Genomic DNA, 26,666 nt, shown 5'->3' with positions numbered 1-26,666 from the left:
CCCTCATAGAATATAATGTAGCCTCCCACATAATATAATGCAGCCCCCCATAGAATATAATGCAGATCCCTCATAGAATATAATGTAGCCTCCCTCATGGAATATAATGCAGCCCCCCTCATAGGGTATAATACAGCACCCCACAAAATATAATGCAACCCTCTGATAAGGTATAATGCAGCCCCCTCCTTAGAATATAATGTAGCTCCCTCATATGGCATAATGCAGCCCCTCCAAAGAATATAATGTAGCCCCTCAGAGTATAATGCAACCCCCATAGAATATACTGTAGCCCCCTCATAGGGCATAATCCAGCTCCCCTCATATAGTATGATGTAGCCACCTGAGAGAATAATGCAGCCCCCACATATAATATAATGCAGCCCCTTCACAGAATATAATGTAGCCCCCTCAGAGTATAATGCCAACCCCTCATAAGGCAGCCCCCCATAGAATATACTGTATCCCCTCATAGGGCATAATGCAGCTCCCCTCATATAGTATGATGTAGCCCCCACAGAGAATAATGCAGCCCCCACAGAATTATAATGTAGCCCCCTCATAGGGTATAATGCAGCCCCCCTGAAAGGGTATAATGCAGCCCCCTCCACTATCATCATTGTTCTCCCCCTCCACCATTATACTCATTACCACCTCCATAATTGCCTCCTCCCCCACCACCATTGTCCTTTCTACCACTACCATCTTTGTCCTTTACACCACAACCATCATTGCTTTCTTCCCCACCATCATCATTGACTCCCCCACCACCATCATCATCATTGCCCCCACCACCATCATCATTGCCCCTACCACCATCATCATTGCACCCACCACCATCATCATTGCCTCCAGCACCATCATCATTGCCCCACCACCATCATCATTGCCCCCACCACCATCATCATTATCATTGCCCCTACCACCATCATCATTGCCCCCACCACCATCATCATTGCCTCCAGCACCATCATCATTGCCCCACCACCATCATCATTGCCTCCAGCACCATCATCATTGCCCCCACCACCATCATCATGGCCTCCAGCACCATCATCATTGCCCCCACCACCATCATGGCCTCCAGCACCATCATCATTGCCCCCACCACCATCATCATTGCCTTCAGCACCATCATCATTGCCCCCACCACCATCATAATTGCATCCAGCACCATCATCATTGCCCCCACCACCATCATCATTGTCTCCAGCACCATCATCATTGCCTCCCCCACACTCACACAGCTGCACACACAGAGGCAGGGACACACATGCAGGCAGGCAGAGACACACACACACACAGCCGCACACACACACAGCCGCACACATGCAGGCACACTCGCGCACACATACACACATAGCACCCACCCACCTCTCCGCACGTTCCCAGCAGCCGCAGAACATCCCGGCAACTTTCTGTCTGAAACAGCCACGCTGAATTATGACATAATCCAGCTGATTCAGACAGGAAGTGCTGGGCAGGAAGGAGGACGGCGTGGATCCCTGCAGCTCCGCTCTGGTCCCAAGCTGCAGGGATCGCAATCAAGGATCGCCACCCTTTAGGTGCCCACCTTTGGGACCCCCATTCAGCAGCAGCGGAGGGCAGTGTTAGCCTCAGCCTGCGGCTAACGCTGCCCGCCATTAAAGTGAAATGGTATTCACGCCTCTCCAGGCCCATGGGGCGTGGGGAAGCGTGAATATTAATTTCTCTTTAGCAGTGGGGACAGGCTCCTGTCCATCTGCTGCTCTCTGGCACCAGAAGGGCCCCCCTTGACTAAGGGGCCCCATAGCAGCTGGGTGTGCCGCTATTAGCGACACTCCACTGGCTGGGGTGCCCTGGAGCAGTGGGGGCCCTAGGCAGCTGCTGGCCAATATGCCAGCAGGTGTCAGTGCCTGGGCCCACCGGAGAATCCTCCGGTTCTCCGGTGGGCCAGTCTGACCCTGACCACCAGTGATATAATCACTAACATAATCAATACCACCAGTGGGATCATCACTACTATCATCATCGTTATCACCAGTGAGATTATCAGTACCATCATCATCATTACCACCAGTGATATCATCACTGACATCATCAATACCACCAGTGAGATCATCGCTACCATCATTATCGTTACCACCAGTGAGATCATCACTACCATCATCATCGTTACCACCAGTGAGATTATCAGTACCTACATTATCGTTACCACCAGTGAGATCACCACTACCATCATCATTACCACCAGTGAGATTATCACTACCTACATCATCGTTGCCACCTGTGAGATCAACACAACCTACATCATTGTTACCACCAGTGAGATCATCACTACCATCATCATCGTTACCATCAGTGAGATCATCACTACCATCATCATCATTACCACCAGTGAGATCATCAATACTATCATCATCATTACCACCAATGAGATCATCAGTACCTACATCATCACTAGGCACTGCTCCTAATAGCCAGTTTCCTACTCCACACTGATGAGGGGCAAATACCCCGAAACAGCTGTCTGTGGATGGATACCATGTTTTGGCATAGGTGGTTTTCCTTTATTGGATGCTGCCCTTCCCGTGGTTGTTCCTTCCCGGTGAAAGACCTGGCTATTCATTGCTTGCATTGAGAAACACGTGATGGTGTCTCCGCGGCTTTTCTACATGCACCTACATCATCATTACCACCAGTGAGATCACCACTACCTACACCATCGTTACCACCAGTGAGATCACCACTGTTGTGAACTCCGTTTTCAGGCTCCCTCTTGTGGTCACAGATGGTATTGTGTGACTTTGGTTTTTTGGCTCCCCCTGGTGGTTTGGTTTATTATCCTGCGGGTCTGGCTGGATCAGCTGCCTCGTTATTGACCAGGGAGGCTCCTATTTAGCTCTGCTTCACTTCCACTTGTTGCCGGCTGTCAATGTATTCAGTGCTATTCTGATTACTCCTGATTATCTCGTTTTCTGCCTCTTCAGGATAAGCTAAGTTCTGTTTGAATATTTTTTGCTCATCTGCCTGCAATATGATTTTTGTGTATGATGAGTCTAGTCCAGCTTGCTAATATGTGATTTCTTTTTGCTGGTAAGCTCTGGGGTACGAAGTTGCTTCCCCCGCACCGTTAGTTGGTGCGGGGGCTCGAGCAATCTCTGCGTGGATATTTTGAATAGGGTTTTTTATTGACCGCACAGTTCCCTTCCTATTTTCTGCTATCTAGTATTAGCGGGCCTCATTTGCTAAATCTGATTTCATCTCTGCGTTTGTGCTTTCCCCTTAACTCACTGTTAATATTTGTGGGGGGCTATTCTATATCTTTGGGGTCATTCCACTGAGGCAAGAGAGGACTTTCTTTCCCTCCAGGAATAGTCAGTTTCTCAGGCCGTGAAGAGACGTCTAGGATTTTTAGGTAACGTTCCACGGCTGCCTATAGTTGTGTGCGGATAGGATCAGGTTGCGGTCAATCTAGTTACCACTTCCCCAGAGCTAGTAGTCTGTTCAGTTACTTAGCTAGTCCGACCTGCGATCCTTGCCACTAGGATCATAACACACCACTACCATCATTACCACCAGTGAGACCATCACTACCTACATCATCGTTACCACCAGTGAGATCACCACTACCATCATCATCATTACCACCAGTGAGATCATCACTACCATCATCGTTACCACTAGTGTTGAGCATTCCGATACCGCAAGTATCGGGTATCGGCCGATACTTGCGGGTATCGGAATTCCGATACCGAGATCCGATACTTTTGTGGTATCGGGTATCGGTATCAAAACAACATTAATGTGTAAAATAAAGAATTAAAATAAAAAATATTGCTATACTCACCTCTCCGACGCAGCCTAGACCTCACCGAGGGAACCGGCAGCGTTGTTTGCTTAAAATGCGCGCTTTTACTTCCTTCCGTGACGTCACGGCTTGTGATTGGTCGCGTGCCGCCCATGTGGCCGCGACGCGACCAATCACAGCAAGCCGTGACGTAATTTTCAGGTCCTCAATGCCTAATTCTAGGCATTCATGATTTTAAAATTACGTTCCGGCTTGTGATTGGTCGCATCGCGGTCACATGGGCGACGCGACCAATCACAAGCCGTGACGTCACGGGAGGCAGGAGAAGCGCGCATTTTTAAAATTACGTCACGGCTTGTGATTGGTTGCGTGCCGCCCATGTGACCGCGACGCGACCAATCACAGCAAGCCGTGACGTAATTTCAGGTCCTGATGCCTATTTCTGCATTCAGGACCTGAAATTACGTCACGGCTTGCTGTGATTGGTCGCGTCGCGGTCACATGGGCGGCACGCAACCAATCACAAGCCGTGACGTAATTTTAAAAATGCGCGCGTCTCCTGCCTCCCGTGACGTCACGGCTTGTGATTGGTCGTGTCGCCCATGTGACCGCGACGCGACCAATCACAAGCCGGAACGTAATTTTAAAATCATGAATGCCTAGAATTAGGCATTGAGGACCTGAAAATTACGTCACGGCTTGCTGTGATTGGTCGCGTCGCGGCCACATGGGCGGCACGCGACCAATCACAAGCCGTGACGTCACGGAAGGAAGTAAAAGCGCGCATTTTAAGCAAACAACGCTGCCGGTTCCCTCGGTGAGGTCCAGGCTGCGTCAGAGGGTGAGTATAGCAATATTTTTTATTTTAATTCTTTATTTTACACATTAATATGGATCCCAGGGCCTGAAGGAGAGTTTCCTCTCCTTCAGACCCTGGGAACCATCAGGATACCGTCCGATACTTGAGTCCCATTGACTTGTATTGGTATCGGGTATCGGCCGATACTTTCCGATACCGATACTTTAAAGTATCGGACGGTATCGCTCAACACTAGTTACCACCAGTGAGATCATCACTACCATCATCATCGTTACCACAAGTGAGATCATCAGTACCTACATCATCGTTACCACGAGTGAGATCACCACTACCATCATCATCACTATCACCAGTGATCGGTTCTCCGGTGGGTCAGTCCGACCCTGACCACCAGTGATATAATCACTAACATCATCAATACCACCAGTGAGATCATCACTACTATCATCATCGTTATCACCAGTGAGATCATCAGTACCATCATCATCATTACCACCAGTGATATCATCACTAACATCATCAATACCACCAGTGAGATCATCACTACCATCATCATCGTTACCACAAGTGAGATCATCAGTACCTACATCATCGTTACCACGAGTGAGATCACCACTACCATCATCATCATTACCACCAGTGAGATCATCACTACCATCATCGTTACCACCAGTGAGATCATCACTACCATCATCATCACTACCACCAGTGATCGGTTTTCTCAGCAGATCCTCAGCGTCCTCACAGATGAATCTAAGGTGAAAATAACATCATAAAGTTTCCTGAAAGCAAAAAAAAACACTTTTCTTAAAAATAAAAGCAGAAAATATGATATTTCCACATTTATACCTGTACGTACTGTGACAAATATTGTCTGTGTTTTCATGTTATAATATTAATTGCCCCAAATATTTTTTCACTCTCAACATGTTTTTTAACAATTGAATGAACACACTAGCGCTCACCCACCACAAAAATCCTCAACAGCTGGGATCAAGACAGATAAATTGCCAATTCTGCCAGTAGAACTAAGAAATAATGTTAGATGATGCCATTCTTGAGGATAAGTAAACGGAAAGAACACTTAGAATGATACAAAGCAATGCCCACTTGATGGTGCAGTATGGTCCACCAAGATGTAGACTCTTAAAAATACTGCTAAGGCTTTGCCTGGGGTTACTGCAAATTGGCTAGCACAAATGGTCGTTCCAGAGGACCCCTTACAAAAGCTGATGCTGATTACTATGCTACCCAGAATGTACAAAGCACAAGTGGCAAATAACAAATATGTTGGCAGTCACTACAAAAGGGCATAGACCCTTAGTTATAGGTAAACCAACATATGGGATCCACCCATGGAGCTACTTGTTCCAACACTGCAGGTAAAGCAATTTCCAAATTATAGATATAGCGTGCAAGAAGACAGGCACATGCGGCCACTGGCATACCTTGGGATTGCAGTGTAGCCTTTGGTAATTCGTGCAGGCAGTGTGTGCTCATAAGAGACAAGAGGCCGCGAGAGTGTGGGGTGCTGTGTAGAGCCAGGGAAGCCCTGGCCAGTGGCATCCCTGGATACCAGACGAGGAGACGACAGGCCCTGCTCACCTGTAACGTCACACTAACTACGGAACAGCGCTGGGATCAAAAAGAGGCTAACCAACGCGTTTCGTAGGACAGCGTCCTTGTTCGTCAGGGTACCGGCCTTAGTGTGAAAGCCATTATAAACCTGATAAGATCTCATAAATCATCTAGTGAAGAATTGTGTATAGGCTTATAGTAAATCAATTACGCAGGTCTAGATCATTGTTGGTCATTTATTGTTTTTAGAAGACGCTATAAAGGTGTGTGCACACGTTGAGTCAAATTTCTGCATCTCTTGGTAGGAAAAACGTGCATTTCTTTTTCATTTTTGCCGTGTTTTTGGTGCGTTTTTCCCCTGCGTTTTTAACTGATTTGAGTAAAGTCAATGGTGAAAAACGCACAGAGAATTGACGCTGCAGATTATCTTCTGCGTCAAATCGAAAGTCAAAAATACTCAACGTGTGCATGACACTTCACGTTTCTCACTCACTTTGCTGGCATCAGAATTGTTTCAGGTTTTGTCACAAAAAATGAGACAAAAACGCACCCAATCTGCACTGTGTGCACGCAGCCTAATTCTACCCAATATTAACCAGCCGTGAGACAAAACAAATACGATAAAAACTATGTAGATCGATGGGGGACTCGAAGGCGAAGAGGTTCCACCAAGTGTGAAGAAGTCAAAGTGCAGATGCAGCAAAAGATCCATGTATAAAAGTTACTTTATATGCTTTTTAAACCAACTTTCTGTATGTGGTTTTACATGTTTTTATATTTTTTGTCTTGATGTTTTTTTTATGTTTACAATAAAGCCCATTTTTATGTAATAATTCCCGGGGTGTGCACGATCTACATGTATTTTCCTGTCTCTTTTTCTCTCGTATACTCATTTCCATACATAATGTAGCACCCTTGGATCTTAGATTTACATACTGCTCAGATTATCGTTCGGCGCACCCTTTTCTTGTTTAAGAAACTTTGAACTTGAATGTCTGGTTAGAAAAGAGTTAAGAAAAGAAGATCTTCCGCTCAACAATCTGGAGAATGGTGCTGCCTGTATGTGAACGCCTCCTGCCCTCCCACTGACACAGGACAGTCCCTTTTAGCTATTTGTGATCCCTTTAAGCCATTTGTGCTCTCTGCCTTTAATTCCCAGCTGATCTGCTCTTGCTCCTCCTCACTCTTGCCCTGTGTTAAGAGTCCTGCCTGTACAAAGTCACAATCCAGGACAGTCCCAGAGCAACCAGTGCAAAGGCGCAGCTGCTAGTACACAATGGCCTGGTGGAAAGTGAGTTCTGCAGGGAGAGACGTCAACCCTGACCTTGCCAGCGAGAGGGAAAGCCCTTCCTTCAATGTGGAGACCCTAACTAACATTCTGGATGAAGGAGCTGAGGAAACCCGCGTCAGAAGAGCAGTAGGTAAGAACTTCTTCAGGACACCGGTCTCTGTGTAGGACTTCGCACTTATTCGGCTCGGTTCACATGTTGCTGATTTTGTGCACGTTAACTCCGCAGCATTTTACGGTATCAGCAAAGTAAATGAGCTTTAATTTATTATTTTCTCGCTTTTTTTTTTTTGTGCAAAATTGACACGGAAACGCAAATTTTACAACTACATTTCAACGGAGACCCAAAATCTGAAGGTTACGCTGCTTCTCTGGCATTGCTTTTTTGCCCTTTTTCATGACAACAACAGCAGCCGCAACAACAACAGCAGCAGCAGCAGCAGCAACAACAACAACAACACACAGACCTGGCTGCAATTTGTTTGAAGGGGAGTAAAAAGCAATCAGTGTTTTACTCACTGTGCCCAGGTCCGGCACCGAGTCCCTGCTGCTGCCCTTAGTGTCTGTCACTCACTGAGCTCAGCAGCTTTACCCACATGGACAACACATGCTGCTCAGATCTGCTGACTCGGACTAAATGCTGGACCTGGGGATGGTGACTAAAGAAGTTTTTTATGGGTTTATGCTGCAAATTTTAAGTGTTGTAAAAAAAAAATTTCTGTATGTAAATGTAGTATAAAATGCATGGGGATGCGTCTTCTATGCCTTGACATACAGCGAGATGACGGTTTAACCTGCAGTGATGCCTCCAGACGTGTAATAACGTACGAGCAATCAGTCACCTGACAGCAAAATGATTATCAGATGTTTCTAAACTACAGGCTGTAAATGTGTTGTAAATCCGAAGCTTGGGAGTCACAGCAGGCGCGACTCTGTGCTGAAGATCATCGGTCTAAAGTAACCTGCACCGATAAGGACCACATGCATCCCTGCTCCAAGCACAATGCAACAGCACTGCAGACAAAGTATCCTGAGCGCCACAGTTTTTAGCCTAAGAGTCGAATATTCCTGAAATGGAGTCTAACCACTTTTCAACCATTTTGTTCAGCTTAGAAAGTTATGAAACTTTGCAAATAACTTTCTTAGGGCGCTTTGTCTTCATTCTTGTAAAAAAGAATAAAATAAAATAAAACATGCAAGTGGCTTCTAACCCTTGTTTTTTTTTTATTATTTCCCTGATTTTAGCTGTACAGATATCATAACATGACCATTTGGAGTACAGATGATTGCAGTGATGGGTCAGCTGACCCATTACTGCCATCATCTGTACTCCAAATGAGTATTTTATGATATCAGTGCAGGCGAATAGACTGGGGGGAAAAAGCAGAGGTTAGACGCCAACTTTATGCATTTTTTTTTTCAGGAATGAAGACAAACCCCCCTAATAAAGTCATTAGCAAAAGTTTCATTACTTTCCATGAAGGACAAAGGAGGAGAGTGGGGGATAACTCCATTATTTGGCATTCTAATACGTGCACGTATCCACTCTGATTTCCCTTAGTGAGCGCCATTAACAAGGACCCGGTCTTCAGCCGAGAATTCCTGTACTTCAAGACTCGTGCGGAAAGATATGAAGGAGCCATCAAAAACAGTTTCAACATAAGGCGAAAGATGAAGGAAATGGGATGGGACGAAAACGGACCAGAGATTGCCCATATAATCAGGTTACTTATCTAGATCCTTATATGTGACTGATAAAAGGGAGGCATAATGGGCATCCACCAATGTACCCCAGGGCGGAGCTCTCCAGGTTGGGTCTTTGGCTGCCTGCCGTGGACCCTAAGGAACAGACAAAAGCAATTATTCAATGCTTCTGTCCTCTCCTTTCCAGGCTACATTGTGCTCCTTTCCAGGCTACATTGTGCCCAATGAGCTCTTTGTATTGTACTCAGTGATCAAATGATCTCTGCCAGCCCACGTTGGCGCGTCCAGTAATAACAAGTTATTTTGTGGAAAACACATGAACAGGAAAGAAAAAAAGCTATAAATTTGCTGCAATACCTGAGATTAAACAAAATAATGCATTTCCACTGTACAGGGGCTAATATTCCAGCCCAAGTTACAGGGGAAATAAAAAAAAAATAAAAAAAAAAATATTTATCTTAAGTTTTGAAATGCACCCCAAAGGTCTTTTATTAATTTATGGGGGGGCACAATGTGTGAAACTAAAAATAATTAAGTAAAAAAGCCAGTCTAAATTTTGGTTACTAACCCCACTTTCATTGGGGGGTAAAAAAAAAAGTCTATTACATAAAAAATATTATTATAGAGAGGGGAACATATTTTTGTGGTCATAAAAAAAAGTGAAAAGCAGACTTTTTTTTACCATTTTCCCACTGATAATATTAAACAGACAGTATCGTAGTAACTTAAAAATGTAGCAGCGTGTATGGCTAAAGAAAAACATCTATGGTATTTGAAAATCTGAACGAGAAAAAATTGTCGGCTTTTGAACCGCATGTACTGGGGGGGGGGAAGGGTGCTTGCTTGGTTAGGAATGGGGATAAAAGGCTTCATTAGCCAGTTCAGGACTGAGACAATCTATACAAGAAAGTGCAACTTTCCAATAGTAATACACTGTGGGTCATTGTTAGTGCGAGTTGACTCTTGATATTCTAGCCTTTTTTTTTTTTTACTATTATAGCGCGCTGGGAGGAGAAATTGGTTTTAATATACACCATGTTTTCAAGAAAACTATCAGCGCCCTGGGCACAGATGAGCAAATTTCCAAGTGGCTGCCTCTTGCCGATAGTTATCAAATTTTTGGAACCTATGCACAGACTGAACTGGGACATGGTAAGTTTGTCCATGTCTGTATTTTCAAAATGTATCTGTTCATGCATTTATTATATTGACTACCTGTACCTGAGGAGGCTGGTGACCTTATTATGAAAATACATGTCAGAATGGCTGTATAATCCTCATTTTAAGATTTAAGAATTCTGCTGAAGAGTTAGGGCGTATGTATGATCAAAAGGGCTGGCAAAGTTTGTTTTGATATTTTTTCACAAATAAGTAGTACATGTGAAAATAAGAAACTTTTGTAATATATTTTATCGGAGAAATCAGCTTCTTTCTCCTACTGACCATTCATGTTCAATTCACGGTAAAATGTATCTTCAGTGAATACAGACTATCCCATAACTGAGAGAGATGACAGTTAGTGCTTATAAGGTTCTATGGAACTTTCAGTAGAATGTCCTTAGCTCCTCCCCCTCTCTATAGAATTTTACAAGCACCAACTGTCATTTAATTTCTCAGCAATCTGTGAAAATATTGTCTTCCCTGAATACAGATTTTACCTATGAATTTCAATCCAGGAGGTGAAAGAAGTTGATTTCTCTGATCATCTTATCACAAATGTTTCATATTTTTATGTGGACTATTGATTTCTGAAATAAAAAAATCAAAACGGTGATTACTTTTTAAAAGTTAAAAATTGATCCAGGGACAAACAGAAAAGTTAATGACAGATGCATGATTCCTGCCAGTGAAGGCAATCTCTGGAGGATCCGGCGCCATGTCACGGGTTACCAGCTGTGTCGCCATGTTTCTTTTATGTCTCTAGAATTAATTTCTGCATCGCTGACACATCGTCTCGAAGCAAATTTTAACCGCTTCTGTTCTGTATTTGCAGGGACATATCTGCGGGGATTAGAAACCACAGCCACTTTTGACCCCAGCACCCAGGAATTTATAATAGACACCCCACAGATAACGGCGACAAAATGGTGGCCCGGAGATTGTACGTAATATCTTTAATTAGTGACTTCTCGAATTTTAGTCTTTTTATTTTTTAGAAAAAAAAATATATTTTTGTCAATTTTTTATTTTTTTCATATGTACAGTAGGAAAAACCTGCACTCATGCTGTGGTCCTCGCCCAGCTTTGCAGCAATGGGAAGAAGTACGGCATGCATCCGTTCATAGTCCAGGTTAGAAGTCTTAAGGACCACTCTCCGCTCCCAGGTAACATCCCGAGTTTAATAGACCATTTAAAGGGAATCTGTCCGAGAGAAGCATAATGTAGGGGCTGAGACCCTGATTCCAGCGATGTGTCACTTAGTGGACTGCTTGGTGCTGTTTTGGTAGAATCCTTTCTGTAGATGTAGCCGTGCTCAGATTTCAAAATGGTGTATAGCTCCGCCCACACTCCGGATTAACAGCTTGCTACCAATCAGTAGTGAGGGCGTGGTTAGACAAGTTGGCTGGTTTGGCCTGTGACATCTTGTTTTGCAGATAAAGCACTGATTGTAGTAAAAATACAGCCAGCACACAGCCTAATAAGTGACACATCCCTGTAATCAGGTTTTCTCGCCCTATTTTATGCTACTCCCAGCTTACATGGCAAAAACCTGCTGTCAGATTCCCTTTTATTATGTGGACTCCTAGTTTCGCATTCCAGGACATTGTGGGAAAGGGCAGGGCTGCCACCAGGAATTTCAGGGGTCCCATACTGGCAAAATTTTGGGGCACCCTTGAAACTTCACCAAGCTCCACCCCAGCTCATAATCCATCCCCCCTTCCCATCTGAACCTTCCACAGTCTCACTGCCCACGCTTGGAAAAATTCCACTTCTGCACCTTGTCCTCACCAATTACACATTAACAGTTCCTATCACCAAATCACATACATAGCCATCAGTTTTTTGTTTTATGCCACCATGATGACATGGTGGACTCTTGTAGCAGGGCTCTACTGTACTGCAACCTATTAAACATTTCTTAAAATATCCAATACTCTTTTTTAGCTATATCTTTATTTATTGTTCTTTAAGGGAATTTGTGACGTACATTTTTTTAAATGACCAAGAATATCACATACAAGAGACAAATACGTCACACCCTGACCAGACCCCATATTACCACCGTAGTGGTATAGTGACCAAATAATACCGCATACAAGTCACAAATACCATCACGCCATGACCAGACCACATACTACCACCACCACATAGTGACCGAATAATACTGCATAAAAGTCACAAATACCATCGCACCATGATGAGACCACATATTACCACCACATAGTGACTTAATAAAAGCACATAACATGCACAAATACCACCACACCATGGCCGGGCCACATATTACCAGCACACAGTGATTGAATACTACAATACTGATTTTTAATATAGAAAAAAAAAAACACAATTCTAAAATTACCATAAGTGACATTATACACAGGAGCTCTGTACATAGTACACAGTGTATAGTGTAAGTATACAGGTAATTCAGTGATGTCTCTAGCTGAAGTCCTTCATCTTTGCTTTTCTTCATCAAACACACACCGCCATCACTTTTTCCAGCCAGGACTCGTCTCTGCGGAAAATAACACGATTATCTAGAACACCGCTTCCAGAGCACATTCTCCCAACTTATGCACTGAAGAAAATAAGAGACATCATGTCGCTCTGCACAGTAATCACCCCCCTGAAAACAGTATCCTCAAAAATAAAATACATCCCAGCAGTAATAGTATCCCTTAATTAGCCCAGCGTCGGACTGGAGCACCTTGGGCCCACCAGAGAAAATCATTCTTGGGGCCCACTATGTAGCTACATAGAAATAGATACAAGACCACCAATTGTGCCGTAAAACACGCTAATATCAGGGTTAAATATAATGTAGCACACATCTTAATTATGTAGCAGGGGTTGGGGTAGCCCCCTCGTAGAATATAATGTCGCCCCCTCATAGAATATAATGTAGCTTCCCTCATAGAATATAATGTTGCCCCCTCATAGAATATAATGTAGCCCCCCTCATAAAATAATGTAGCCCCCTCATAAAATATACTGCAGCCCTCTCTCATAGAATATAATGCAGCACCCCACAAAATATAATGCAGTCCCCACCATAGAATATAATGTAGCACCCTCATAGGGTATAATGCAGCCCCCCTCATAGAGTATAATGCAGCCCACCACAGAATATAATGCAGCCCCCCCATAGAGTATACTGTAGCCCCCTCATAGGGCATAATGCTGCCCCCTCATATAGTATGATGTAGCCCCCTAGAATATAATGTAGTCCCCTGAGAGAATGCAGCCCCAATACAGAATATAATGGAGCCCCCCATAGAGTATACTGTAGCCCCCTCATAGAGTAATATGTAGCCCCCAGAATATAATGTAGTCCCCTGAGAGAATAATGCAGCCCCACCATTGAATATAATGCAGCCCCCATAGAGTATACTGTAGCCCCCTCATATAGTATGATGTAGTCACCCAGAATATAATGTAGTCCCCTGAGAATAATGCAGTCCCCTGCAGAATATAATGTAGCCCCCTCATAAAGTATAATGCAGCCCCTCTCCACCCCATCATTGTCCTCATCACCACCTCCATCATTGCCTTCTCCCCCACCACCCCTATCATTCTCCCCCACCACCCCCATCACTGCCCATTCCACCACCTCCATCATTGCCTCCTCCCCCACCACCATCATTGTCCATTACATCATCTCCATCATCACCTCCATCATTGCCTTCCCCCACCACCATCATTGCCCATTTTCATCACCTCCATCATTGCCTCCCCCCACCACAATCATTGCCATCACCTCCATCATTGCCTCCCCCCACCACCATCATTGCCCATCACCTCCATCATTGCCTCCTCCACCACCATCATTGCCCATTTTATCACCTCCATCATTGCTTCCCACCACCATCATGGCCCATCACCTCCATCATTGCCTCCCCCACCATCATTGCCCATCACCTCCATCATTGTCTCTCCCACCATCATTGCCCATCACTTCCATCATTGCCTCCCCTCACCATCATTGCCCATCACTTCCATCATTGCCTCCCTCACCATCATTGCCCATCACCTTCATCATTGCCTCCCCCACCATCATTGCCCATCACTTTCATCATTGCCTCCCCTCACTATCATTGCCCATCACCTGCATCATTGCCTCCCTCACCATCATTGACCATCACCTCCATCATTGCCTCCCACACCATCATTGCCCATCACCTCCATCATTGCCTCCCCTCACTATCGTTGACCATCACCTCCATCATTGCCTCCCCTCACTATCATTGCCCATCACCTCCATCATTGCCTCCCCCACCATCATTGCCCATCACCTCCATCATTGTCTCCCCCCACCAATGTCATTGTCCTTCCCCACCACCACACACACACACACACAGCACAGCTCACCTCCCCACAGCAGCAGCACATCCCGGCAGCCTCTTCCTCGCCGGCAGCTTTCTGTATGAGAAAACGCGCTGGATGATGACATCATCCAGCTGGGCTGTCTCAGACAGGAAGCAGGACGCCGGGATGTGCTTCTCTGTGTGAATGTGTGTGTGTATGTGGTGCGGTGCTTTGTGTGTCTGCGTGTGTCTGTATGTGGTGCGGTGATTTGTGTGTGTGCATGTGTGTGTGTGGTGCGGTGTTGGGGCTTTACATGCGGGCAGTGTTGTCTGCAGCCTGTGGTTAACGCTGCTCGCTATTAAAGAGAAATGGTATTCACGCCTCTCCATGCCCATAGGGGTGTGGGGAAGCGTGAATATTCATTTTGCTTTAGCAGTGGGGACAGGATCCTGTCTCCAGCTGCTGCTACACTGGCACAGGGTGGGTCCCCTTGACTCAGGGGCCCCATAGCCACTGGCTTGGGGCCCCTGGAGCAGTGGGGACCCTAGGCAGCTGTTGGCCAGTATGCCAGCAGGTGTCAGTGCCTGGGCCCACTGAATAATCCTCCGGTTCTCCGGTGGGCCAGTCCGAGCCTGCATTAGCCCCTACACCTACAGTGATAATGTCCCACATCCTTGCCCCTTCCTGTAATAACGTGTCTCATTCCTGGCCCCCATGTGTCTCCATCCTACAAAAAAAATAAAAATTCTCCTTACCTGCCCACAGTCCTGCGATGTCCTCTTCCTCATCCATTTGAGGAACTGGTGCATGGCAGTGACATCATCCGACATGCGCACCAACGTTAGCTGCTGGCCTCTGATTGGCTGGCATGTTAACTAATGCAGCGCAGGAAGATGATGGTCGAAGCAGAGGACGCACGTTCAGTTACTGAATTGGCTGGATTTTGCCCCTGTGGCCTGATGAGCAGAAGCAAAGAGATGTGGGGTTTTGACAGGGACCTTACCCTCCTTGCTTCTGCTCACTGGGCCCCATACGCCAATATGTCCTGATGGCGGCACTGGGCAAGGAAACCGAGCAAGAAGTTTTCATTTTCCCTACTGCACTACCACTGGTGAAATGAGGTATTGCACAGTGTCTATTCAAATCAATGGTTTGTGTGTGGCCTTGACCAAGAGCAAAAATTGGCCACTTTTGAGCTAATGGAGCGCCCCCGTAAGGGCAGAGGGGTACTCGGTACCGGGTCCTTCAGTTCTCAAGGGGGATGTCATGGTGGCTGACCCGGTCCGTGGCCCTAGGGACGTCCGTTTAAAAGGGGGAAAGGTCTTTAAGGGGAAATGTTCATGACGCCACCTGGGGTATTCGGTCAGGGTGACCGACGCTGCTTTAAGGGGTCTCCTGGGGTGATGTTATGGCAGCTAGATGGTATACCTTAGGATGCTGTCGCACGTGGGGCAGGCGCAGCTCCGTGGCCTTTTGTCTAGGCCTCTGACAGGATCCCACCCATGTCCGGGACCACCCTGTCGGCAACTGCTCGATGTTCCTCCTTCCCCTCTGTCTGCCTGACAGGTACTGACTGGGTGAAGCCCAGCCAGCTTCTGACTAACTTCCTATCCAGACCACCAGTTTTACCTAATTGTGAAGAGTGCCCTAATAAATAGGAGCAAGGCTCCCCCTGGTGGACTGGAGTGTGAAGTGTGTTGTGTGGTTTGTGATACCTGGTAAAGAGATCTCCATTATTGCCTTCAGACGTAACATCACTCCCCCTGGTGGAAGAACGACATTACTGCAACGACCAGGACCCTGGGGCGCTGCACTAACAAACCTTCTTTAAAATAAAATACAGACCCCTTCAGGGGTCATTAATTTTTTTAATTTTTCCTCTCAAATACATGTAAATTTTACATATCAATTCGCCTTTTATCGTCTCTGGCTGCAGAGTGAGGTAACTGAGCCTCAATCAGGAAGTTCTTTCTGACCTCTCTCTTTCTGAGCTCCCTTCAGCTGATTTATGACCCACCTCCCAAGGTTCAGCTGGACTTTCATATGGTGGTAAATCAGCTGAGAGGAGCTAAGACAAAAGAACTTTCCCATCAGAACTAGCTCTCTAGCAGATTCTCAGTTAACTCATTCTACAGCCAATAATAGACCCAATTGAAAAAAAAAAAATGTTAGCTAGTAAAAATAAATATATATATGTGCGTGTCACAAATCCTTTGAATGTTTTTGTTGAAAGGAATAATATTTATAGACGAACAATTGATTCAATGCTGTACCAGGTTTTTGTGCATTAATCACCAGGACAGATCATGTTTCCTTTTGTTCCAGGAATATCTGTTGGGGACATTGGGCCTAAGATGTCCTTTGAGAATGTTGACAATGGTTATCTCATAATGAGGAATATTCGAGTCCCAAAGGAAAACATGCTGAGCAGATACTCGCAGGTACAGAGGCTATTCTGTGTATTCAGCCACCACAGAGCCCATGTAATATTAAATAGCAGCTACAGTCAAGGACTAGCGTTGGGTGGGGATGAACTGGGTAACTGCCCAGGACTTACATCACCAAAAGGGCCCCTAGCCAGAACGAGTCAGAAGCCGCACTAATAAAGCCAGCGCCGCATTATAGGTGCAGTTTTGAAGGTTAGAAGAATCTTTGGCGATTATTGTGGTCATGTGACCAAAGGTCCTTCACCGGTGGCGCAACTAGAGTCCAACGAAAACATTTTAACCTCCCGTGTCCCCTTCCCTCAACCCCCGTATGTTGGTCAGATGTATGGGTCTTTTGTAGCTTTCTGAATCCTAAAGCCACATACGAGTTGCCCCTCCTATTTATGTCATAATGTCTCCATTTCTGGGCCCTTTCTAGGTATATACTGTATGTGCCTCATCCTTGGCCCCTTCCTGCTATATATGCCCCCCCTTCTTGGTATATTAATACCAGGAAGGGGACCAGGATAGAGGAGCAAATAAACCAGGAAAGGGCCCAGGATGAAGCACATATATATCAGAAAGGGGGGACATATATATACACTCCACCCACTTCCTAAAATCCTTAATGGTATATATATGTGCTACATCCCGAGCCCCTTCCTGGTATACGTATATGTACCCAATCCTGGGCCCCTTCCTGCTATATATGTCCCCCCATCCTGTGCCCCTTCCTGGTACGGATGCTTCTCCATCCTGGGCCCCTTCCTGGAATGTATGCCCCTCAATCCTGGGCCCCTTCCTGGAATGTATGCCCCTCCATCCTGGGCCCCTTCCTGGTAGATATGCCCCTCCATCCTGGTCTCCTTCCTGGTACGTATGCCCCTCCATCCTGGGCCTCTTCCTGGTACGTAGGCTCCTCTATCCTGGGCCCCTTCCTGGTATGTATGTCCCTCCTTCCTGGGTCCCTTCCTGGTAGATATGCCCCTCCATCCTGGGCCCCTTCCTGTGACATATGCCCCTCCGTCCTGGGTCCCTTCTCTGTATGTATGCCCCTCCTTCCTGGGCCCCTTCCTGGTAGATATGCCCCTCCATCCTGGGCCCCTTCCTGTGACATATGCCCCTCCATCCTGGGTCCCTTCTCTGTATGTATGTCCCTCCTTCCTGGGCCCCTTCCTGGTAGATATGCCCCTCCATCCTGGGCCCCTTCCTGTGACATATGCCCCTCCGTCCTGGGTCCCTTCTCTGTATGTATGCCCCTCCTTCCTGGGCCCCTTCCTGGTAGATATGCCCCTCTGTCCTGGGCCCCTTCCTAGTATGTATGCCCTCCTTCCTGGTAGATATGCCCCTCTGTCCTGGGAGAACATGTCGTCGGGGCGGCTGCCGGTATATTCACATTGTGCCGTATAGACATCTCATGTGGGTTTCCTCCTTGGCACCAGGTTCTGCCCGATGGCTCCTATGTCAAACGTGGATCTGACAAGATAAATTATTTCACCATGATTGCGGTGAGGGTCGGCATGCTGCAGGACGAGGTGCTGCAGGCGCTGATGAAGGCCTGTACCATCTCTGTGCGATACTCGGCTGTCAGACGCCAATCGGAGTTAAAGCCGGGGTAAGTCTGCCGTGTATATGTCTCCAGGACCCTATGTGTACATTTTAAGTCAAGTTTTTTAAACTTCTATTCAGCTATTAAAAGGGATATTCCATCTCTAAGATCCTGTCCCAATATGTAGTAGGTGTAATCATAATATTAGCAAATACCATCAATGCAGAATATGTTGACGCTATATAAATATAAATAAAAATTATTATTATTAATTAGAAATGTAGTATAGTTCTTCTGATTTGCTATGTTGCTTACCCCATGTGGAGGGCATTGCAGTAGCTTCGGTATCCATGGTTATGACCACTAACTGTCACTATATGAGAAGTATCCATGGTTAGGCCTAAAGTTACTTCAATGCCCTGCACATGGGGTAAGTGACATAGTGAATCAGAAGAACTATACATTTTTAATTGGATGTATTTAGCTACTATTATCATTATTACAACTACTATATATTGGCATAGGATATTGGAGATAGGTGTACTCTATTGAATAAGCACTCACCTTTTTTTTTTTTTGGATAACAAATAGCAACCATAACTGTCACCCAACTTTTTTTTTTTAATATCGGAATTAAAAACTTCCATATTCCTGTGCAATATAGACAGTCTTATCAGTGACTTTGCATCAATTTCTAGTGACATCATAGGTTCACTTGGTCACATCACTCGTACTTGTTTATGCTCCATAATGCTAGCCTCTGCTTAAAGGGGTTGTCCACTTTCTGTTATTGATGTGCTGTAATGTAAGTGTGAAGTGTACAATCTCCCTGCAGCGCCTCCGCAGGGGAAGTAAGTAATAACATGGTTCTAACTGAAATGAATGGGATATCTGTGTAACTCATAGGACCAGAGAGGAAGAGTTTTATTAAATAATTACTCCCTGAAATGTTAGTTGAAAATTGTTTTTTTTTTTTTAAAGAATAACTTCCTCTATTGGCAAATTCACAGGTACATTAGCAACACAAATCCTGTTTTGTGTGGGGTGTTTTTTTGTATTTATTTTTTTACTACAGGTCTTTTTGTGCCGACACCTTCCCTTTAAATGGAAACTAAGCTTTTCCCGTAATAGAATAATGATTTCTACAGTATGAAAACATCAGATGCTTCAATTGTGGTCACATTTTTATGTTCATTATTTTTTTTATTTTTTTCCCTAATTTTTCTGATCTTTATTAATTTTTCCCTAGGGACCGAGAACCAAAAATCCTTGACTACCAAACTCAGCAGCAAAAACTTTTACCCGTGGTGGCAACCTGTTATTCCGTTCATTTCACAGCCAAATATGTGGCAAAATTTTACGACGAAGTGTACGGCGAGATCCGGAAGGAGAACTTCAGCTTGCTTCCCGAGGTACCATGATGGTTTTTGTTAAAATCTTGTATTTTGGCAAGGGGATGGGAATAAAGATCTGATTATATATATATATATATATATATATATATATATATATATATATATATATATATATATATATATATATATATATATATATATATGCACCACAAACCAAAAATTGTATTACTTTAGATAAAAAATAATAAAAAAAACTGCATGAAAAACAGTGTCCACCATGAATGACACCTATGCCTTATAGGTATAGATAAGTGGGGATTCAACTGGTGGCACCCGCACTTATCCCCAGAACAGGGGTCTTAAATTGCAACAGGAGTATAAATGCAGCATAAATATAATACAGCATTACCTATGTGTGTATTCACTATATGAATAATAGAAATACTATCAATAGGGTGAATAACACGAAATAAAAAAAATATATAATTTTATTGATTTATATAAGAAGTGATTTTTTTTTAAATAAGAAATAGGGGAAGGGAGCCATAGAGAATGAAAATTCACAATAAAATGTATAGAGAGTGGGTATAGTATTAATGGAAACATTATGTTTCCCGAGTTAAATTTATAGATCTGTGTATAAATATGGTACAGATTCATTAAAAATGCAAGGTAATGTTAAATTGAGGGTCTCTAATACTTACCATTTACCTGTCAACACACATTAAAAATGCAAACATGCCATGTGAATAACAGAAGAAAAAGAAAACCCCAGGACTCGAAATGTATGGAATATGATAGTTATAATCCCAGAATTAAATTTTATAGGTCTAGTACTTCTTGAGAAAGCCACCTGGTGAAACGTACGTCGCAGTCCTGAAGTTTCTTTTCCCGTGTTATTCCCCATTACATGGTATGTTTGTATTGATATGTACGGAGGATATTCTATACTTGCCATTCTGTCCATTTGACAATTATTTGTAAGAATAGAAAATACTCAGTACATATCAAGACAGACATGCCATGTAATAGGGAATAACAGGAAAAATAACCTCAGGACTCCAACGTACGTTTCGCCAGATGGCTTTCTCAAGCAGCACTAGACCTATAAAATTTAATTCTAGGAATAGAACTATCATTTTCTGTCCTGGGGTTTTCTTTTTCTGTCTTATTCCTATGTGTGTTTGCCTTTTCGGTATGTACTGAGGGTCTCTTATACTTGCCGTTTAGTTGTATTTTTAAATGGTCCCGTTACCATATTTATACACAGACCTATAAATTTAACTCTCTAAATTGGTCCACTCTAGATTTGAATGAAGCGACATGCAATCGTGGTCCGTGAACTGGGACTTGAAGAATAAAATAAGGAGAGCACCTCTGTTTTAAACATTGGGTGCTGCGTCTGAGCTCCTTTTGCCGATACCACCATATGATTGTGCATTATTAGTAACCTGTTGGGTCCTGGTCACCCTGATATGACTCTATAAAGATGTCTTCTAGACTGTATAACACACTTTTGTCCTCTCCATACTTTTAGCTACATGCTCTCACAGCTGGAATCAAGGCTTTTGCAACAGAGATATGTTCCAATGGCGTAGAAATGTGCCGCAAAGCATGTGGTGGCCACGGCTACTCCCTGTACAGCGGTATACCCAGCCTCTACACCAGGGTTTGCGCCTCATGTACTTACGAAGGGGAGAATACCGTCCTGCACTTGCAGGTGGCGAGGTACCGCTACGTAACGAGATCTGATATTAGTGAGTTATTTTTTATGTTTTTAATTTTTCACTTATTTACTTTTTTTCTAGATTTTTGCTTAAATGTTTTGCTGGCGCCCAGTCAGGGACACCATTACCAACCAGCACCGCCTATCTCGCCTCTCCACCTGCCGGCGGCTGCCATGCGAGGACGCCCGCTGACTTCCTGAATCCAGAGGTGTACTTGAAGGCGTACGAGTACAGGGCATACAGGTAAATGGAGGATGTCACAAGAGTTTACTAACTTTTAAGAATGTTTTAACTCCCAGGATTTTTTTTATATTTTTTCCCCCTCCCCCCCCCCAAAAAAAAACATTACAAGAGGGTCTTAATGTGGACTATGCAAACTACCCTTCCACAGGAATTTTGCATTCCAGCTATGATTTTGGAGGTTAAAAGGGGGGGGGGGGGGATCCCAAAATATTCAGGATAATGGTGATGAGGGGGGGGACTGACTGACAGAACCAATATTCCCTCCAAACATAAGGAATTGGAGCAATGCCTAAAGGAGCCACCCCCCAAAAAAAATATATATAAGACACATGTGATCAGTGTATGATCACTGGGGTCTGACTGCTGGTATTCCCACCAATCCCAAAAACGGGGTCCCAATAGTCCCCCGTCTGAATGGGGCACATGCTATTATTGCTCCATTACTGTCCATACAAGGGTCGCACATGCTCCGTTTTCTTCATTCTATGCACATAGTGAACTTTGTCACATCCCCTTTCATTTTGGGGGCTCAGCGAGGGTCTCTGCAGCCGGAACTGTAAACTTATCATTCACCCCATAAATAGGTGATTAATGTTCTTTATGGGACAACTATTTTGAAAGGGAAACGATCATCCAAAAACGGAACGTGTACTCACCGGGACCGGATGCAAAATCATTATCTGGTCCCGACAACCATCACTCCCCACTAACATTTTAGTGCCACGTTCTTATGTGGCGGAGCCTGGGGCTGTTGTGAAATTGTATAATATAATTTATATTTTTCAGTCTCGTCGCATCTGCAGCAAACAAAATGCAGAGCCTGTTGAAGTCGGGGTCTGAGCAATATGTGGCGTGGAACAGAACCTCCGTGGAGCTTGTGAAAACCTCAATAGTAAGTATGTGCTCACAATTACTGCCTGGCTACTTGATGTCGGGAGGCAGGAAAAAAAACCTTTTCTTGCTTATATCCCTGTGAGGATGGAGTGGCCTTACGCATGGTTGACCGCTGCTCCATTCATTCTCTGGCTGCTGAGCGCTTTTTTCAGGAGTGGTGGTGGAGCGTCTGACCTGGTAGTGGAGTGTCTAACCTGGTGGTCGGTCGAGCGTCTGACCTGGTAGTGGAGTGTCTGACCCGGTGGTCGGTCGATCTCCTGACCTGGTGGTCGGTCGAGCGTCTGACCTGGTGGTCGGTCGAGCGTCTGACCTGGTAGTGGAGTGTCTGACCTGGTAGTGGAGTGTCTGACCTGGTGGTCGGTCGAGCGTCTGACCTGGTGGTCGGTCGAGCGTCTGACCTGGTGATGGAGCGTCTGACCCGGTGGTCGGTCGATCTCCTGACCTGGTGGTCGGTCGAGCGTCTGACCTGGTGGTCGGTCGAGCGTCTGACCTGGTGATGGAGCGTCTGACCTGGTGGTCGGTCAAGCGTCTGACCTGATGGTTGGTCGAGCTTCTGACCTGGTGCTCCACCCTGGGCTAAAATTTCCCCCTTAGGTCAACCCGTGCAAGTCCCAGCGGTTGGACCTACACCAGTCAATAAGTGATCCCCTTAGAGAATGCAAGAACTCGGACCCTGTCATCTGTCTTTTAGGCGCATTCACATCTGTTGACCGTGAAGATTTTCATCTCGGCTCTGAATTTGGTCTCCGATCATCCTGAGATTAAGGTCGTCCTGAAGCGACTGTGTGACCTGTATGCGTTGCATGGGATATTCACAAGTGCTGGGGACTTCCTCCAACATGGCTACCTATCAGGGAAACAGCTGGACATGGCCACAACTGCATACCTGGGGCTACTGGCTGAGCTGCGGTGAGCGCAATATTTGGTGCATAGCGTTGTACAGGGATTTTGAAGAAAAATTTCAATGTAAATTATTTTTCCCCTTTTTATCTGCAGGAAAGATGCTGTTCTACTTGTCGATGCGTTTGATTACACAGATGATCAGCTGTTATCGGCTATCGGGACCTATGATGGGAACGTATACCATAACCTGCTGGAGTGGGCACAGAAAAACCCTGAGAACAAAAAGGTGAGGTCTAAGCGTGATGGCGGCCTAGTTCTGGAATTGTGACCAATACTATCTTCTTCAAGATCTGTAGTCATCCTGTCAAAGCACAGATTAAATGTTTATAGCATACCCTTTAAAGAGGACTTGTCAGGTGCTATAAATATGTAATTTTAGTACCTATGCAAATGCCGCTGTTCTCCTGAATCCGGTGATATTTTTCTTTTGTTCCTGCGCCTCTCCGTTCTGGAGATATGAGGAAAAAATAATAATTTGGTTGCTTCCTTTTCCAACTGGGAGTGGTTATAAGGAACACGCCCACAGAGGATCTAAAAGCCATGCCCACTTGGCTAGAAAAACTAGATTTATATGCAGGAAAGAAAGGGCCATATCTTGGGAACAGAGAGGCGCAGAGACAGAAGAAAAACAGAGCCGGATTCAGGAGAACAGCAGCATTTACGTTAGGTAATAAAATTATATATTTGGCAAGTGACCGGTCCACTAAAAGTCTCCATCCTACCCCCACTGCAAGGTCTGGCAGTGGTGAGCAGTGGACTGCAACACTAAATGTAATAAAAGTCATAACCAAGTAGGATCCCTTTAAGAAAAATCAATATTAGAAATTTCTCCCCCCCCCAAAAGCAATTTTATATATCCAATAAGAAAGTTCATCCCTTTTTATCTCACATCTACAAGTGCACTGGGGCGTCACTATCCACTAGCTCCTCAGCCTCACGCTGTATTCCCTGCCTAGCGCCTCTCTCCTCTGGTTGATTGACAGGTTGTTTGCCGTCTGCACACAGCAGAGAATACAGCGCGAGACTGAGGCGCTGTAAGCAGATCATCACGCCCCAATATTCCTCCAAACACATACAGAACTTCAAAATGTACTTTTTCGCTGCTAGGCTCATCACTTTAAGATCAACTTCTTTATTGTCCTTTGTTGGAGAGAGCGTGGGTACTGGTTAGCGGGGTGGGAATACCCCTTTAAATCCCCTATAACAAAAGTTCTGTCTCTGCTTGTGTAGATTTTCAATTGACTGAGGAAACCTTAGGCTGCGTTCACATGTTGAGGCCGCAATGTGGCCTTTTTATTTTTCTTGCTGGCACAATTTGCTACAGTTTTCAAAACAAAAAAGACAGTGTGAGCATAGTCTTACAGACCAGACAATGCTTCTGTCACGACACAGCTGTCGGGTGACCCAGGACCAGGGGCTCCTCCTCTGTTCTTAACACTAGGGGGCGCCCTAGCTCGCCCTGCTCCTTGAGATACTTCTGACGGTGAAGATGCCAGGGCCTCTGCCCTTGCCTAAACTCCCTCCGTCTGTTCTCTTCCTCTACCCATGGAAGAGGGGGCGCTACTGTGCACTGTAATACACCAATGCGACAAACAAAGAAACACAGAAAACTCCAGGCATGCAAAATATTCATTCACATGTAACCGAGGAATGCACCGGGGCATGGAGGTAGGGGAATAAACCAAAATAGAGGATAGGGAATTACCACTCATACAAACCAAACAACAATCACTGATAACTCCTCCAACTCTCCTTCTCATAAGAACTCCTCTCCCTCCATTAGCCATGCAGCAAATGCTAGCTCTGACAAGGATTTGTAACAGAGCCCAGATTATAAAGGGAGTGGCTAACCGAGCTCAGCTGTGAGCACAGGGATTTCCAACATGGCCAATTAACCCCTGTTCTGCCAGAAGAAAGAAACATTTAAAATTAAGGAGAAGTTGTTCTTCTAAGCACCGGAGTAGGAGCAATGAGATGTTGCGGTCTTCTGGCTCCACACTGTCGCGGTAACCCTGTGACAGCTTCCTGATAGGGAAAGTATGTGAATGGGTAGGAAGAAAGTAACCTCTTTGCACCACATGCATCTAGAATTCAGTGTCTGATCCTTTTAATGAGTCTCTACCCGTGACATATGCCACTAGATTTAAAAAAAAAAAAAAAAAGACACAACAAACCCCACCAGGTGCAGATTTCAGTTGGAGATGCCCTTTAGTGAGCAGAACTGCAGGGGTTACATGTTCTCTCTGCAGGAGACACCAGCAGCCCAGATACAATACTGATTCTCCTCTGCTATGTATGACCCTGGCCTCACTTTTTTTTTTATTATTTATTCTCGCAGGTGAATCCAGTGTTTGAGACCTACCTGAAGCCATACATGCAAAGCACCCCTTCCAAATTATGAAGAGGATGCACCTACAAGACCCTAGATGCTGCAGGAAGTTTTTTTTCGTTTTGCTTGCATTTCTTACCGGCCGCTGATACTGGCAGCTTAGATACATTTCAGGGATACCTTTTTATATTGTAATACATAAGGGTGGAAGGAAATGACCCGAGACCTCGCCTCTACTGGCGTTGGGCCAACGTCTGGAAGCAGAAAATCAATTCATCTGGACTTGGGTCTTGTGAACCCCCGAAACTGCCCTCTTTGTGCCAAATGTCACGACTGTCCCAAAGCGTCGTGTGCAGAAGGAAAATATAATGTGAAAACTAACCTAAATCCATAATAACGTGTCCTGAGTGTCGACTGCGATCTCATGTGCAATCGTATAAAAAGAAAAAAATATATATTGTATAATGCTAATAATAAGATTACATGTTTATTCCCGTCTTCAGAGATGGATATGGCCGGCTAGTGCCGCTCTTGCTATACTTTGTTGACTGGTATTGCAGTGATGACCGCTGCAGCCAATCACTGTTCTCAGCG

The 26,666-nt window shown here is 44.9% G+C and overlaps 1 protein-coding gene across 1 annotated transcript; it reads left to right on the top strand.

Annotated features, from left to right (window-relative positions):
- Positions 1 to 7,361: 7,361 nt before the first annotated feature.
- ACOX2 (acyl-CoA oxidase 2) lies at positions 7,362 to 26,549 on the top strand. Its single transcript, XM_077278634.1, has 14 exons — positions 7,362 to 7,609; positions 9,038 to 9,200; positions 10,181 to 10,332; positions 11,174 to 11,281; positions 11,385 to 11,504; positions 16,972 to 17,087; positions 18,515 to 18,687; positions 19,871 to 20,033; positions 21,514 to 21,704; positions 21,785 to 21,946; positions 22,733 to 22,838; positions 23,532 to 23,749; positions 23,837 to 23,969; positions 26,082 to 26,549. The coding sequence occupies exons 1-14, from the start codon at positions 7,465 to 7,467 to the stop codon at positions 26,142 to 26,144; spliced, it is 2,013 nt and encodes a 670-aa protein (XP_077134749.1). The 5' UTR covers positions 7,362 to 7,464; the 3' UTR covers positions 26,145 to 26,549.
- The last annotated feature ends 117 nt before the right edge of the window (positions 26,550 to 26,666 follow it).

This window comes from Ranitomeya variabilis, chromosome 8 (assembly GCF_051348905.1).
Source record: "Ranitomeya variabilis isolate aRanVar5 chromosome 8, aRanVar5.hap1, whole genome shotgun sequence".
Taxonomy (NCBI): Eukaryota; Metazoa; Chordata; class Amphibia; order Anura; family Dendrobatidae; genus Ranitomeya; species Ranitomeya variabilis.
The sequence above is the reverse complement of the archived record's forward strand: the minus strand, read 5'-3'. Positions and strand labels throughout refer to the sequence as shown.

What these genes read in the sequence shown, in the direction of transcription:
- ACOX2 (XM_077278634.1), top strand. Translation starts at nt 7,465, where the DNA reads ATGGCCTGGTGGAAAGTGAGTTCTGCAGGGAGAGACGTCAACCCTGAC. An exon ending in CCGCGTCAGAAGAGCAGTAG is followed by an intron (nt 7,610 to 9,037) that starts GTAAGAACTTCT and finishes GATTTCCCTTAG; the next exon opens with TGAGCGCCATTAACAAGGAC. An exon ending in AAAATGGTGGCCCGGAGATT is followed by an intron (nt 11,282 to 11,384) that starts GTACGTAATATC and finishes TCATATGTACAG; the next exon opens with TAGGAAAAACCTGCACTCAT.